The sequence below is a fragment of the Lolium perenne genome, chromosome 1, assembly GCF_019359855.2.
Source record: "Lolium perenne isolate Kyuss_39 chromosome 1, Kyuss_2.0, whole genome shotgun sequence".
In the NCBI taxonomy this organism is placed as follows: domain Eukaryota; kingdom Viridiplantae; phylum Streptophyta; class Magnoliopsida; order Poales; family Poaceae; genus Lolium; species Lolium perenne.
In genome coordinates, this window is record NC_067244.2 from 78,568,818 (window position 1) to 78,584,589 (window position 15,772).

Genomic DNA, 15,772 nt, shown 5'->3' on the forward strand with positions numbered 1-15,772 from the left:
ACTTGCTTCTCCAATGGCATAAATCTGATGATATTTTGAATTCTGAACCTTGCTGGGTTTGGTGACACCATCATAGAGATTGGTGAAGACCTTTCCAACAGTGATGGATTTGTCGATGAAGTTGAAGCTGTCGGTGTCACTCGAGTCATCGCTTATATAGGAGTCCGCGGATGACTCGAAGGACATGTCGCTGAAGATCTTGGCAAGTTTTTCGCTTTCCTTGGTGCTGATGAAGCGTGGCGACGAAATCTCCTCGTCACCTGACTCGATGGATGATGCTGAGCTTGAAAATTCAGGATCCACCGCCGATAATCCCGACGAGATCGGAACTTCGAGACGATACGCTCCTTCTTTCTCGACGCGGAAGTGGAACTTTCCAAACGTCATCTCCATGGGCTCCTCCAGATACGCATATGCATCAAAACGGGAGGGCGGGTGAGGAACAAAATCGACTAGACCAGTTTCGATCTGTTTACCTCTGTCCAAAGCGTTGCTTGCAGTTGATGAAGTCGACGATCTTGAACGTGCCATCGAGATCAGCTCCTTGTCGCCTCTAAATCCCACAGACGGCGCCAATTGACAAGGTATTAACTTGTCAATGCCTACGAGTTGTAGACTAGGGTTTCGTTGGATGTAGAGGGCAAGTAGATCTCGAAGGTTTCAGCCGAAAAGTACTCGACGATGTAAAAGCTAGGGTTTGTGAGACAATGATTCGATCCTTTCTTTGTCCCTCGACTCCCCCTTATATAGGAGGCAGAGCCGAGGGATTCGTGATACACAAGTTTACAGAGTCCGGGAGGGTTTCTAACCCGTCCCGCAAGATTACAAATAATGCTTCCTATTACAATTCTAGTTTTCCTTAATAGTATCTTGGGCTTCCGAATCTCCTTATCCTTCGGGTCGTGGGCCTTCAGTAAACCCTGGGTACCTTCTTCGGCAGGCCCATTGGGGATGCCTATGTCAAACGGAGATTAGCACTCGCAAGAGTGTGAACTTCGGGATAAATCATCATCTCCCGCGTGCCTCGGTTATCTCTATACCCGTGCTCTTTACTTATGCACTTTACTTTGTGATAGCCTTCGTACTTGAAGTTATATGTCTTGCTATCACATACAGTAGTTGCTTATATTGCTTAGCATAAGTTGTTGATGCACATAGGTGAACCATACTCCATATATAGGCTTTGGGCTTGACAAAGTAAACACTAGTTTTATTCCGCATCTGTTAAACCCATATCGTAAAAGCTTTAAACCATATATTCACCCCTCTCTAGGCGATATCTGTGTCCTTTCAGCTGGCCACAACGGTTATCGCCATGGATTACCGCTTCTCACATACAATAACCATCACGACGCTACCATTCACGAAGTCGTATACAAGGGCTACCACGACGGCGCGTGGAAGTACCACCATGACACCGACGATGATAACGGTGGCTACTACCATGGATCCACCTCTCACCTACCATGACCATGTTGCCGTTCATGAAGTCGGGCACAAGGTCTACTACGACGGCGCCTGGAAATACCACTATGGAGCCGCAAATGAGGACGGTGGTACCACCGTGGATTACGTTCTCTCACCTACCAGGACCATGTCATCGTCCATGAAGTCGGAGTCGGGCACAATGCATACCAAGACAGTGCATGGGAAGTACCACTATGCCACCGCTGCCGATGGTGTTTACCACCATGAACCGATGAACAAGATGATCAAGAGAACAAGTGAAACTTTGAGCAACATGTTACCCTACATCCAAATGAACTACCACATACATACTAGTTCTAGGATACTAGTGACTTGTTTATCTATCCATCTACGTCCATCGAAACGAAAAACTTACAACACGAGAGTTGTGCATGATGGTGAGGTGAACATACCCATCAAACGAAATTTCAAACGGTCTACCGTGTGCAACAAATTTGACGAAATTTGCCCCAAAAAAGCTCGAAACATGAACATAAAATTTATGATTTACGATCGACGAAACTCGAATCCGATTGTGGGAATGGATTTATATTGTTGACACACATCTTATTTTGATTCAAACTATGGTTGTGTTGATTTGAAGTGAGTGGGTGACGAAGTTTAAGGCAGAATGAGCCTAAACAAAGAAATTTCACACGATCTAGCCTGTGCGACGACGAAATTCGCTGAAAAAAGCTCGAAACCTGAACACCAAAATTTACGATTTACGTGTCGAAATGGATTCATATCATCGACGCACATCTTATTTCGATTTGAACCGTGATTGTGTTGATTTGAAGCGAGTGGGTGAAGAAGTTTAAGGGAAAGTGAGCCTCAACAAGCTCATGTTTCCTCACTTGCAAGCTTATATCCATGGAGACAACAACGCGGGTGGCTCATTGGAAACGGCTGAATCGTCAATATCTCCGGGACCGAAGGTAGAAAAATGTGTTTTAAAACCCGTGCGACCATAGCACGAAGAGAACCCAACATCCAAACATACATTTTTTATCTCTCCACATACGGCCAAATTAAATGCGACCTGAGAACCAACCTATTAAACCCCAGGTTTGACATCTTGGTGTCTCATTAAAGATGGAATATTGTTCAGCGGGAGGTGACGTTTCCATCGATAACGAGGCGCCTGTGTTGACTTCATCAATCTTAAGATTCGTTGGATAAGTTTCTTGGACACAGTGTCTCGAATGTGCTCGTAGGGATAAAGTGTACGTGCGTGCATTCATATGTATATATGCGATCGTCTACGTAGGGTCCAACAAAATTATCAAATAATTCTGTTGGAAGAAAATGTAGAGAGTAAAGAAAAGCTCCGCTCTGGTCGAAACCTGGAAGAACCCTCGCCTTTCTGCGCCGCCCACCCCTCCCCGGCCAGGCGGCACAGCTTCTTCCTTTCTGCACATTCCCGTGCTGCCGCGCAGCCCTCCTCCTCGCCGCCCAAACCCTCCTCCGGCCGCGCCCCTCCCCTCCCGTCCCTTGGAGCAGCGCCGCCGCCGATCCCTGCCCCGGACGCGCCGTTCCACCGATGCAGCGCCGCCGCCCAGCCCTTCCCTGACGCCACCCTCCACCTACTGCGCCGCCGCCCAGCCTCTCCACTGCCGACTCGTTCGACCCCCGCAGTCCTCCTGAAGCCTCGCGACGGCAGAGCGCTCCCCTGTTCGACCTCCAGAGTAGGTGCACAAACAGGGAAGCAGTAAGTCGCCCTCACATGCTAGCTGTGAAGCTTTAACTTTTAGTGCATTCTTAGATTGGAACTGGGCAGGAAAAAAAAATCGAATTCAGGTGTGCTATTCCCATATTTGTATTTACTTCCCAATCTGAATAGTATTCGTTTACTGTTTGCAAGGTTGAAGGCCATTTCTTGTATTCCTCTTGCTTGAAGGCTGATCGTAGTTGGATCATCCTACTTCTTCTGTTCAGCAATGGTCTACTGTACTCATTGTGCTGATGATTGCCCATTCATAAAGGATCCTGACAAAGGATATATGTGAGACCCCCTTTCCTCTTTCTTTCTTCTTCTCATTGCATGTAAGTCAGGCCGTATACTTGCTTATCAACATGGTTTTTGTTGATCACTTTGCTACTTCTTGCTCAGTAGATTTCTATTAAGCAGCTTCAACAGCTCTTCATGTGTCTTGTCATTGTTTGATGGTCAGATGTTGTGGGACGTGCGGGAAGGTTCTTGATCAGGATATTTACACTGATCAGCCTGAATTTATCAAGGATGCTTCAGGGACGGTTGATCTTTTCCCTGTGCTTCTTATTACTCATTTTCTTAATCTAGCTCTGTAGTTTGTATCGTTGATTTTCTTGAATGTGTACAGAGCCGGATGTCTGGAAACATTCTCAACAGCATCGAGAGTGGAAGTTCCCTATCCCACGAAAGAACTTTAATGAAAGGTATGGATTTTAAGCATTCTCATTTATTTCACTGACCGTGTGCCCAACTTTGTCAAGTAAATTTCTGATCTATTTCTCTAGGGAGAGACGAGATTTGGCAGATTGTCACTAGCTTACATGTTGGTGGTGGAGAAACTATCATCGATATGGCTCATAAATTTTATACGGTATGCATTTTTCTTATCACTCACTATTCAGTAACTATCTTCTCTAAAGTAGTTATGGTAATTTGTGATAATGATATTTCATCTTGTTCAAGTGTAGCTAGCCGTTGACAATAATTTTACAAGGGGCCGTCGAACAACTCATGTTGCAGCTGCTTGTCTTTACATTGCCTGCCGGTATGCTATCATCTAATTAATAATTTGTCTCTTCCTTTACTGTGAGCTTTCCTATTCCTTATTCACATGTGACCTTGTTCACCGCCATCTTGGGTGGGGTTAGGAGTATTCTTTAGTGTATTTTATCAATTGCTTCAATGTGGCAACTCCTTATTTAATTTCCTGCTGAAAAGAGGCAAAAGTTTATTTTATTGTGGAGTATTAGAAATCACAATACTGGGTTGCCACATTATTATTTTTACTTTGTTTCCAAATCCTCTGGTTTCTAACTAGAATATTAAATGCTGATCTTGAGAAAGTTCTGTCCTGGTTGGTTCGTAAAACACATGCAGTACGACCAAGAGATAAGTGCGAACCTATGAATGATGCAACCAAGCTTCTTCAGAGCATAGACATGCACATAGAACCCACACTCCTTAGATATATATATAATATATATATATATTTTATATTGTATGGAATGGTCTACTATTGAGTAGCCCAGTGATTAATTTTTGTTTGTTTGTTATTCTTAATAGTTCCCGCAATTGGGGAATATGTTATACTCAAGTCATGCTAGTAATAAAAGAATCAACTTTAGTTATTAATATATAAAAAAGGGGTATATACATCGTCCACATGAGACTTTGTCAGTGTGCAATTGACTTATTATATTTGCAGTCGAAGCACTACCACTACACGCTTTTACATTTCATCATTTTATTGCTTTTCTTAAAATTGCAAGAATTTTCCCTGTTTCCTTTTTATATTCTTCATGGTTCATTGAAATCTGCCCCCTTTAACTCAATAGTTTGGTACTTACATCCATATTTAATTATTTTTCTTGTCAGGCAAAGTAAAAAAGCTTATCTTCTTATTGATTTCTCTGACTATTTGAAGATAAGTGTGTAAGTGAACCATTTTCTTGCCCTTTATATTGTTGTCCTTGTAGAAGGGCTCATCTAGATTTTTGTTTCAGTTATGTCCTAGGCGCTGTTTTTCTGCAGCTTTGCCAAGTTTTGCTACTCGCAGAACATCCAATTGTTCAGAAGCTCATAGATCCCAGCCTTTTCATCCATCGTTTTACAGAACGTAAGTTAATCATATATTCTATCGTATCCCTCCATTTTTTTATACAAGTCCATTTCATCTTTTCTTAAGTCAAGAGGTTGTAAGTTTGACTAAGCTTATAGAAAAATGGAGGGAGTATTTTTTATTTATTTAGTTGAGATTCTTTTGTTCAGTTGTTAGCACTCCTGTTCTAAACAATAGATCCAATTTTGTGTCTTTAGCAAGCCTGCCAGCCCCCATGGATTTCCGTTGACCGCCCCAATACTGGTCAGTCTGGTTTTGTCTGGTTCCGGTTTTCCTATGAAGTCCAATTCCAAAAAAACATAATCTTGTCGAGTACTTGACAAATCGTATCAAAACAGCTAAAAATGAAGTCCCCTTTTATTTTAATGGTCCTATTTTTTTTAAGCATTTTAGAATAAATTATCGTGTTCATCGATACTGAATTAAACTTCAACTCTTGTTTTAAAAGATGGAATCTTCCTCCATGCTATTCTATTTGTCTTTCTTTGAGCCTTCCTTCGGAATCTCGTATTCATCTCCCAACCCTTCAACTGTGCGAACCATTTAGCCTTGCCTTTTTCTTCCTTTCACTAACGGTTCAATCTCCTCACTTGATTATTGGTGCGTTCCTTGCACCCTCTTGATTTGGCTGGCTTTATATTGAAGGGCTGCAATAACTCTTGCTGTCGAGATCTACCCGTGTTTTGGGGTGTTGGATTTGCAGGTGACCCTAATTGATGGAGAAAAGTTATGTTCTTTTTATTGCAATATCACTCCATGTACGTGATGAATGAGGCATCATCCTGTTTCTTGATTCCATTGCATTGGTGTGTTGGGAAATTCCTCAGTTGATTATATTTCTTACCTGGATTTTCTACCTGTCATTCTATGGGCCGTGTTTTGGGGTGTTGGATTTGCATGTGACCCTAATTGATGGAGAAAAGTTATGTTCTTTTGGTTGCAAGATCACTTCATGTTTGTGATGAATGAGGCATCATCCTGTTTCTTGATTCCATTGCATTGGTGTGTTGGGAAATGCCTCAGTTGATTATCTTGGACCTTAGGAGTTTCTTACCTGGATTTTCTACCTCTCATTCTATGGGCCATGTAAGCTCCGAGCAGTACAACCTGTCATCCTGTTTCTAGGTGGCTGTAGGAGCATGGCATCCATTGTATTGTTATCCAAGGAGGAGCCAACATTTAGATGTTGGCTGGTCATTCACAATGCATTAGGCAGATGAAGGAAGATTGAAAAAAGGAGTAAGAATAGTATGCTATTTAGTTAGTAAGGATATAAATTTAGTGTGGAAAGAGACTCGATTAGTTAGGAAGATAACTATTTGGTTTGTTAGGGAACTTGGGATTCCGTTTATTCTATTCTTAGGCGTGAAGTTGAGTCTTCTATGTAAAAGAGACTCACCATATACCCCATATTGACTATGCAATGAATGTGAATAAGCTAGTAGTGTTCTAATCCCCAGCCAGCCTTTCTCTCTCTCTCATCTCCGGCGTCATGGGTGCACAATCCTTGCTCCTTGGACCACCGTGTTCAGACGAACCTTGGCCCTAGGACGGTTACCAACCATGATGCTGAGACAATCCCATGATAGGGGTCTAATGGAGGGATGGCGGGGCAGTGACTCGGTTTAGATGGTGGCAGCAAGAGATGTGCAGGAGGAGGATGAGTTGCGTTAAGAGGATTTTTTTTCACTGAAATGTGGGGCCCATTGTTCAGTAAATAGGGTTATGCTGATGAGAATCCTAGTGAGCGCCATGTTAGACCACAACTAGGGTGGTTTAGGGCAAGAGTTCAGAAGGAGCCAAGGAGATTTCAAGAATAGTTGAGGGATAAAATTGAATTTTCCTACTAATATTGCATGGTTTATTGGTCTGTTTCATTTATTTGTTCAGGTGTAGCAATTAGCGTGTATTGCATGAAAAGAAGAGACTGATCACATGACATCTTTAAGGTACAAATAGAAAAATGCTATGTAAAGAAAGAGCTAGTGACACCCTAATGACAGAATATCCGTCCTCGGCTGTATATTGTTAATAGGCTACAGAGGCTATAAAGTAAGGCACAGTTTTTATGGTGTACCTAACACATAGCCACACTACAGAAGTTAGGCGCACAATCGCACCTGTTAGCAAGAAAGTGAACCATGCTTTTATTTTTGTATGTTTTTGTTTTAATTTATTGTTTTTATCTGCAGGTTTACTTGGGAAAAGGGATAATGCTGTCTCAGACACAGCTTTACGCATTGTAGCTAGCATGAAACGAGACTGGATGCAGGCTAGCATCTTCTTTGTTCAAAGCTTTTATTTAAAGTCCCTTTGGAAGGTTGTAATAGTTTGCCCTGTTGCAGACTGGGAGGAAGCCAAGTGGATTATGTGGTGCAGCATTATATATCGCTGCACTTTCGCATGGGTATAACTATACCAAGTCAAATATTGTAAGCTCAGATGCCCACAACAGATCTACTTATTTGAGAGTTGTATTCTAATTTCTAAATGACTTTCTATTGTGTTAATCTGCATTTCTTCTACTCCCTCTGGTCTCTTTTAATTGACTCGGATTTAGTACAACTTTAAACTAAATTCGAGTCAATTAAAAAGCACCGGAGGGAGTATAAATCAGCACATTCGATGTGTAATGTAGGCTTGGATATGATTGACATAAACTGTGTTATGTTTGTCAGGTTGCTGTCGTGCATGTATGTGAGGCAACGCTAACTAAGCGCTTGATCGAGTTCGAAAATACAGAATCTGGTAGCTTGACGGTATGTATCTGCTTTACTTGAAATAGTCAAATGGGGCCGTTGTTCATCAAATGAAGTCACCTTTACTAGATTTTAGTCACCTTTCCGAATCCATGTCGCACACAATACAAACACAAAAACTTATCTTAGCTGGACAGAAAGTGTTACTTCTACTGAAAAAAAAGTAAGCCTAGGCTACCCCTAAAATTACTGAAACAAATAGAACTAAAAGTTGCAGTAAACATTTACTAGAACTGCATATATTTGTTAGCCTGCGTTTTTGGGGCTTAGTACTGTGAAGTTAACAAAAATCAGGTGACTGAGAAGTGAACTTTAGTAAAATGGTTATTTGCTATACTATAATGGTCAGCGATCAGTTGGTGCAAATTGTTTGACCTTCATGTCGTGGAAGTAATTCTTAAGCCGTCCATTCTGAAGCATACCGAAGTGACTATCATTCAGCTGTGTGGGAGTTGCATCTTATCTTTCAACCAAGGTTTTAAATAGCGCGCTATTTCATTTAGTGAGGAGCTTCTCCAAACGCTATGCACGTTATAGCGCGCTATATATAAAAGAGCGTTTTGCAAAAAGACAGGAAGGACTTCGGCAACTAAAATCTTGTCCAGCAGACTAATTGCATAACCAGATCGTTCAAAGTAGATTCCCAGGACCAAATTATCAACAATTTTTAAGACATACTAACATTATGATTTAAGAGCCAAGGAGGCAACAACAGAGGTGAAAGCACTCATTCAGAACCGGAAGAAGAATGCATGGCTTCATCTTCCGATCCAGAAGAACCCGCAGACTGCAGCTCGTCGCCGCGATAAACTGGAAGCAACTTCTTCTTTGGGCGAGAAACTTTCTTTCTTGATGCAACACTTGTTGTTTCAACTTCAGGTTCAGCTACTACAACAACCGGCACAATTCCTGTGATCCACTCATTATCTTCATCTTCTACAAGATCTGCAAATATTTTAAGCTCAATTGGATCCCTGGTTTTCATCCCTCTATTTTGTTCGAGTTTGGAGTTGGCCTTGATAAAGACAAGGTCTCTCATTTTGTCATGAAGTAGTCTGTTGCGACTCTTTGTGTGAACCTGATTGCAAGTAAACAAAAATGGTACTGTAAGTGAAATAAAATCTATATAGCTCTTGTGCCATTTTCTTAAGAGAACAACCAACCACTGAAAGGAGTTGCACTAGAACAATATAACTGTACTTCTTTCTTACCTGCTGAAAAATACTGAAATTCCTCTCACAAGCGGAGGAGCTGCATGTCAAACTCGAGATTTGCATCGCCAATACCCTGAGATTTGGTGCACTTGACCCATGATTGGACCACCATTTAGCTTCATTAAAAAAAATAAAAGAGAAGTTAGGAAAGCATTGCAAAATCTGATTTAAAAAATGAGAACAAGGCATATATTCACCTGGATCAAAGCTTTTGTTTCTCCGCTGCCTTTTAGCACTCGCTCTTCCAAATGAGCCGTCTTCATCTTGATATACCTGAATCTTATCCATGATTATGTCCTCCTTGCTGCCGTCTCTAACCATTTTCTCCATGCAAGCAATAAGCCCATCTTTAAATGATCCATCTAACTCAATGTTCAGCTTGTTTTCATAATAGTAGTATGGATTCAAGAAATATCCAGCCCTATGTAGTGGCCCCTTCAATTTCTTATCCTACCTTTTATCCACAATATCCAACACTTCCTGCAAGCAAGTTTCCTCATTTTCACAGTTGGTTGAAATCTCTTTCTTTGCGTCCACAAAAGCGCCGTATATAAGTCCCATAGCTGGTACATCGCTGTCCATTCTCCGGAGCAAATTAGCCAACGGCTCAAAGAAGTTGACAACACTATCTACTCCTCTCCAAAAAAATTCAGAGCGCACAGTTCTGTTGGCTTCAGTTCCTTTCACCTTTTTTAAATAGCCCATTTCATCCATCTGATCTGATCTAAATAGCTTCTGGAGTTCTTTCTTAATGTCCAACATACTCTTCAAGTTCAAGTATGCTGTAGCAAACCTAGTAATACCAGACCTAACCAGATCTTTCCCAAGGAAGTCCCTCATTAGGGACAAAACTCGTGTGTGCATAAAGAAAAACTATCACACCTCTTGCTTTTGCAATAGTTAAGTCAACTGATGGCAGCTTTCCAATCTCCTCTAGCATCAGATCAGTACTGTGGGCAGCACAACCATTCCAGAATATGTTGGGTCGCTTTGCTTTCAACATAGCAGATGCTGCTACATTCACACTTGCATTATCAGTCACCACTTGAACTACGTGTTTCTCCCCAACCTCATCTATGCAACTATCAACAAGCTCAAAGATGTACTTTCCATCTTTCTTCACGGCTGAACATCCACAGATTTAAGAAACACCACACCATAATCACTATGAACTACAAGATTCATTACCCCCTTCCTCTTAAATCTGTCCATGCATCAGTCATGATTGTACATCCACTGAGCTCCCAAGTGTCCCTGTGTGCCTTGAAGGATTCCTCCACTCTCTTCTTCCTCTTCTTCAAGAATGGTCCACCCATTTCATAAGTAGTAGGACCTTGCAGGTCTTCACCAAACTGTCCAACTGACTGAAGCATAAGATCAAAGCTAGGAAGTGTGACTGCATTGTGTGCAATGCCCGCTTCATAAAAGATCTGGCAGATGTACTCACAAGCACGATTCCTTTTTTGTTCTCTCTCCTCAGTTGTCAGCTTTGTTTGTATCTTCTCAACACGTTTTTCCTTCCTTGCAGCTATAGCCTCTTCAGGTGTTAATTTGCAGAATTTGTCCATAGGACCACTTGAGGATTTAGATCTTGCGCCTCTCGATGACTTAAGCACAACAAGAGATCTGCTTCTGTGATCTTCATCACTTGAACTTGAACCAAGTTCCCCCTCTGAGTGGTTCAAGTCCACCTGACATCTAACTCTCTTCTGCTCCTGGAGTGTGCTTGCCTTTTTATCACCCTTCACTGTCAAATAATCAAGCATTTCTTGTTTTACATCAGCTGGCACTTTTAAGCAAGGATTCACACCGGAATTTGGAACACATGCAAGGTGCAGCTTGATTCGAGTAGTGCCATTTGTGTACATGTTATGACAGTAGATGCATCTTAGAGAATTCTTCTTGTTGATGTCCGGACAAATGCAATATTTCCATGCTGGGTCTTTTGATGTCACAACAAGACGTTCTCCCTGTATTGTTGATGCTGTGCTTGACACACCTACAACCAGAAAACAAAAGCAGCACAACTACTGTTAAATGGTTGTTAAATGGTTTGTACAAATCGTGCAGCAGTAGTGCAGTATAGTAGTTCACAAGAAATCGGAGGTTAGTAGTTCACAACCAGAAAACAAAAGCACTTTACAAGAAGAACATCACTACAGCAGCAGCAGTAGTGCAGTATAGTAGTTCATTACGGTTTTAAAAAAAAAGTATAGTAGTTCATTACAAATCATGCTCACTAGTCATCTCTCAAAGTCTGAATCGATTCATCTACAAATCGGAGGATAGCTTGTACAGTACCAATCTAGTCATCTACAGATCAATAGTTCAATACATCTACGCATCTACAAATCAGGATGAGGAGGAGGTTCTAGTCAGCTCTAACCTGGTGGGTGATTTGCCTGCGGCGTCTCCGACATCCGAGCCGGAGGAAGTAGCCGACGGCACCCTGTGGGAGGAAGCAGCGGACGCCGATGTCACAATGGAAGAGGCAGCCGCCGCCGTCGCTTCCGTGGGGAACTGCTGAACTGGGATTTAGGCTAGGTTTTGTCGTACGTATATGTGCTTTAGGTATTTAGCTTCGGTGGGGAAATTGGACTTTTGGGCCGATGGGTTGGCCTGCAGTTTTGGACCTTTGTTTTTTTGCAGCCAAACGTTTTAGCGCCGCTACGTGTTATGCGTTTTAGCGCAATTTAGCACGATTTAGCGTGTTATTTCGTGTTTAGCACTGTAGCGACCATTTTCTGTGAAATGTAGCGTGGAGGGTCCAAATCCACTATTGCGCGGTAAAACCGGTGAAATTGCGCGCTATTTAAAACCTTGATCTTATGTGACAAGAATTAGACTTTATTTGATTCTACAGCAAATAATCGTTGTTTCTTTTTAGCCATTCAGACAACTAATTGTAGGTGATAGTATTTTTTTTTATCAACTAGATCATTTGGCATGCCATTTCATGCCGCTACGGTAGTACAGTCTCTTCTTGCCATCTACTACAAATGTATCATTATCCGTCATGACTCATGACCAGGAGTTTATTTATTTATTAATGACCAATTGTATTTTACGGCTCCTATTTTTATCTTTTACATTCAACATATCTATAAACACTTCATGCCTCTATGCTAGATTGAAGATTTTTTGGCAAAGGCTGATGAAGAAGAACCTGTTTTAGAATTTTCACCCAAATCTGGAGAAGTCCTCTGCAAGCATAAGGATAAAGGTGTCGAGAATTTTGCTCATGGACTTTGTGAGAAATGCTACAACAAAGTAATACCCATTTACTATGTTTGCGATGCATTGGTTTTGATACTTCATTCACCATTGACACATGACCTGATTGTTCAGTTTACTAAACTATCGGGTGGACTGGAAGGTGGTGCTGACCCTCCAGCTTTCCAACGAGCTGAGAAACTAAGACTGGAAGCTGCTAAAAAGGCTGAGGAAGCTGCTGCGATGAACGCAGAGACAGTTTGTGAGATAGAAATTTCTGATGCTGAACATAACATCATGAGCCCTATGAAGGTAATAATCATGACCCAAATATAGTCAAATTCACGCTTCTTACCTTTGTTAGAGTAATTTATACTTTCTGTGTATTGCGGTGTATTTTTCCTTTTCTATAGGTGTTTTCTGCATATTTACCACACATGTACATGCATATATACTGGCCCTGGGCCTCGTGGAAATACAAGTTCCATATGTTTCCTCACAACTTTATCTACTCAACAAATCAAGAGGCTACAGTGCACCTGCCTCTGCCTTCACTCATCTGAGACGTCATTTAGGTGAGAAGAAGAAAACCTCACCAGTGTTCTATTTCTTGGTGGGGTGGAAGAAAACTTCACTGATACTGAATTCTCGCAAGATGGGGAAGATCTCAGGCGGCGTTGACCTCTCCTAGCTCCCTTGCTTCTTCTCCAGCTCTTTCTGCTTGCCAAACAGCCCATGTTCCAATCTGGGTTGGACATAACCCCGTTTGGGTTGGCCATGCATTAGTAATTGGGAGCCCAGGTTCCAAATGTGCGTATGCATGCATGTTCCCACTATTGGGCTGCACTTGGGGTCTAATTCCAATGGGGCCAGGTTGTCACACAAAGCTCACAATATAGGAGCAAATAGTCCACTTACCTGAACAGTCACATGCCATGTCCTCGAAGGACATGAAAGACAAAAATATACCCATTAACTAATTCTGGTTGGTGCTGTACCAGACTACCTCCTGCTGCAGTATCTTCTGATGAAATATTTGAACCTGTTATTTATATTTCCGAACTATTGATTTATTGCATCATGATGTATCCCACATATGTTTACCTGCTCACTACATCTGCATTAGCTCTTTTTGTTATTATCCATTGCGTGTGCTCTATATGTATATATTTTTTTGAAATTCAGTTTGCCTTTTTCAAAGCAGAATTCAGTTGAAGATAAATCTTCCACAGTTAGTTCTGAGGACATTGCAAAGAATCATGTAGCTTCAGAAGATGCTGAAGTCGGAGGTTTGTTACTTACCTGTAACATGCAAATAGTAATTTCAGTTTGGTTTACCTGGCCCCTTTTGGTTCGTTGTTGCTGATTAACTTTTGAATGTTATTTGGCATTCTTAGGTGAAAACGGCAAAGCTGATGCTGATCCAGAAAATTTTTCTGATATTGATGATGTGGAGGTACCTTTTATTTATAAATCTCTTAAACACACTTTTCACACTAATTCTTCGCAGTCTTTAAGCCTGAAAGATGTCCAGATAGGTTATTTAGGATTTCTAATTGCTCTATTAATTTTGTAGGTTGATGGGTATCTTCATAATGAAGAGGAGACACAGTACAAAAAGATAATTTGGGAGGAAATGAACAAAGAATACCTAGAGGTAGTTATTGTATCTCTAGCAACATGAGGCAGTTCTTATTCTCACCATAGGGTGTAACTTTCTGCTGCTTTCTTTTACAGGAACAAGCTGCAAAGGAAGCTTTAGCAGCTGAATTAGCAGCTAGAGGTGTGGGCGTCGGAGAGGGACAGCAGAAGGTATGAAATCTTACTAGTGTGACACAAACCTGCTGCGTATACTTACTATTTTATATTGAGTTCATGATTAAAAGCCATTCGTTTTTTAATGTAGAAACGGAGACGCAATGAAGACACAAAGACACCTGCTGAAACACCAGCAGAAGCGACATACAATATGTTAAAACGAAAGGTACTAACATTTGGTTCAACCATAGACCCCCAAAAATTATTTGTCCTGTGAACCTTGTAACTACATGCTAAACCAACCATGTAAACAAACTGACATTTAAATATATAATGTTGTTTCTTGCAGGGGCTTGGCTCAAAAATCAACGTTGATGCAGTTGGTGGATTGTACAATGTATGTCTTCCTAGTTTGTGTTCACCAATTTTTTTTTGTTGTGTTCACAGAATTTGTAAATCCTTTGCCTCTGAAATTAACTGACCTTTTTTCTTGTCTAACTTTGTTGTGTTCCTGCTGCCCAAATGCTTGCTGCGAGCAGACTAAAGATGAAGATAGCGAGGCAAATGAGAAAGGAGACATGGGCTTTGATGGGGAATACGCACATGACACTGGTGACGGTGAAACCTTTGAAGGTGACTATGCTGATTACAACAAGGATGGCTACGCTGATGGTGGTGATGCTGGACCTGACAACGATTTTGAGGAGCTTGATTTCGAGGAGTTTGATTTCTAATAGGAAAAATTCTGAGAAAGCAGCTCAACAAAATGCACTTGGAGTTCTGGTCAACCTGAAATTTCGGTTCTATCCAAGCTGAATATCCAAGCTGAAAGAAACATTGTGACATTCTTCGTTTGTAAGATGCCGTTTAGTATTAATTTTGTAGAACACACGCAAGGTCTGATTAGTGATTTACCGATGCAATGCATACACAGGTCTATCGGTGCAACATTTGGACCATTGGAATCTTGTATTCTCCTATTCTAAGAGCATCTCCAGTCGAGACCTCTAAAGGTATTTGTATTTGGGACTCGTCGGACACTTAACCTTTCTCAGTCGCGTGCCCCAATAGCCACTTCGGTTTGGGTGTGGCCTAAATCTTGTCCGGCGTGCCCAATCAGTTCCATGTGCACAAGGGCTCTATTAGGGATGCCGGACACGGTTTTTACACTTGAATTTTTTAGGATCACATTTGGAAGAAGAGGCTAGGAAAGAGGCTAGGAACGGACATTCCCAAAATGCGAAACCACGCCGCGGCGCCTAAACGTTTAATCCGGCGCTTTTGCTGGATGTTATCTGGAGACGTGACTAGAGATGCTGCAAGTATGCCTACCTTAGCCTTGCTTTGGTGAAGCGTACCATGACATGCCATCGGGCCAAGATCACAATGCTTCCTATTGCAAGCAGAACGGAGATGCCGCAAGCATACCTAACTTAGTCTTGCTTGGCGCACCATGGCATCACCATGCTTCCTATCGCAAGCAGAAGAAGAATGTGACCCATCACCTTCTAATCGACCGAGACCATGC

General features: G+C 41.6%; 1 protein-coding gene and 1 pseudogene across 2 annotated transcripts; one reads left to right on the top strand and one right to left on the bottom strand.

The window, feature by feature from the left end:
• Nucleotides 1-2,777: 2,777 nt before the first annotated feature.
• LOC127294095 (transcription factor IIIB 60 kDa subunit) lies at nt 2,778-15,209 on the top strand. 2 transcript variants are annotated; one of them, XM_051323844.2, is made up of 20 exons: nt 2,778-3,178; nt 3,332-3,472; nt 3,642-3,723; nt 3,810-3,885; nt 3,967-4,052; nt 4,150-4,226; nt 5,057-5,113; nt 5,185-5,297; nt 7,493-7,572; nt 7,646-7,732; nt 7,979-8,059; nt 12,403-12,543; nt 12,622-12,798; nt 13,691-13,775; nt 13,884-13,942; nt 14,063-14,143; nt 14,224-14,298; nt 14,393-14,470; nt 14,594-14,641; nt 14,784-15,209. In XM_051323844.2, the coding sequence occupies exons 2-20, from the start codon at nt 3,408-3,410 to the stop codon at nt 14,976-14,978; spliced, it is 1,743 nt and encodes a 580-aa protein (XP_051179804.1). In that variant the 5' UTR covers nt 2,778-3,178; nt 3,332-3,407; the 3' UTR covers nt 14,979-15,209. The 2 variants fall into 2 exon arrangements, with proteins under 2 accessions (XP_051179804.1, XP_051179813.1); XM_051323853.2 differs by having other exon boundaries at nt 2,778-3,155.
• On the bottom strand, nt 8,787-11,069 carry LOC139834984 (uncharacterized; annotated as a pseudogene).
• Nucleotides 15,210-15,772: the final 563 nt, after the last annotated feature.

Bases quoted from the DNA above. Each gene is read 5' to 3' on its own strand.
- LOC127294095 (XM_051323844.2), top strand. From the start codon at position 3,408: ATGGTCTACTGTACTCATTGTGCTGATGATTGCCCATTCATAAAGGAT. The intron at 4,227-5,056 runs GTATGCTATCAT...TTTTCTTGTCAG, and splicing joins TGTCTTTACATTGCCTGCCG to GCAAAGTAAAAAAGCTTATC. The intron at 5,298-7,492 runs GTAAGTTAATCA...TTTTATCTGCAG, and splicing joins CATCCATCGTTTTACAGAAC to GTTTACTTGGGAAAAGGGAT.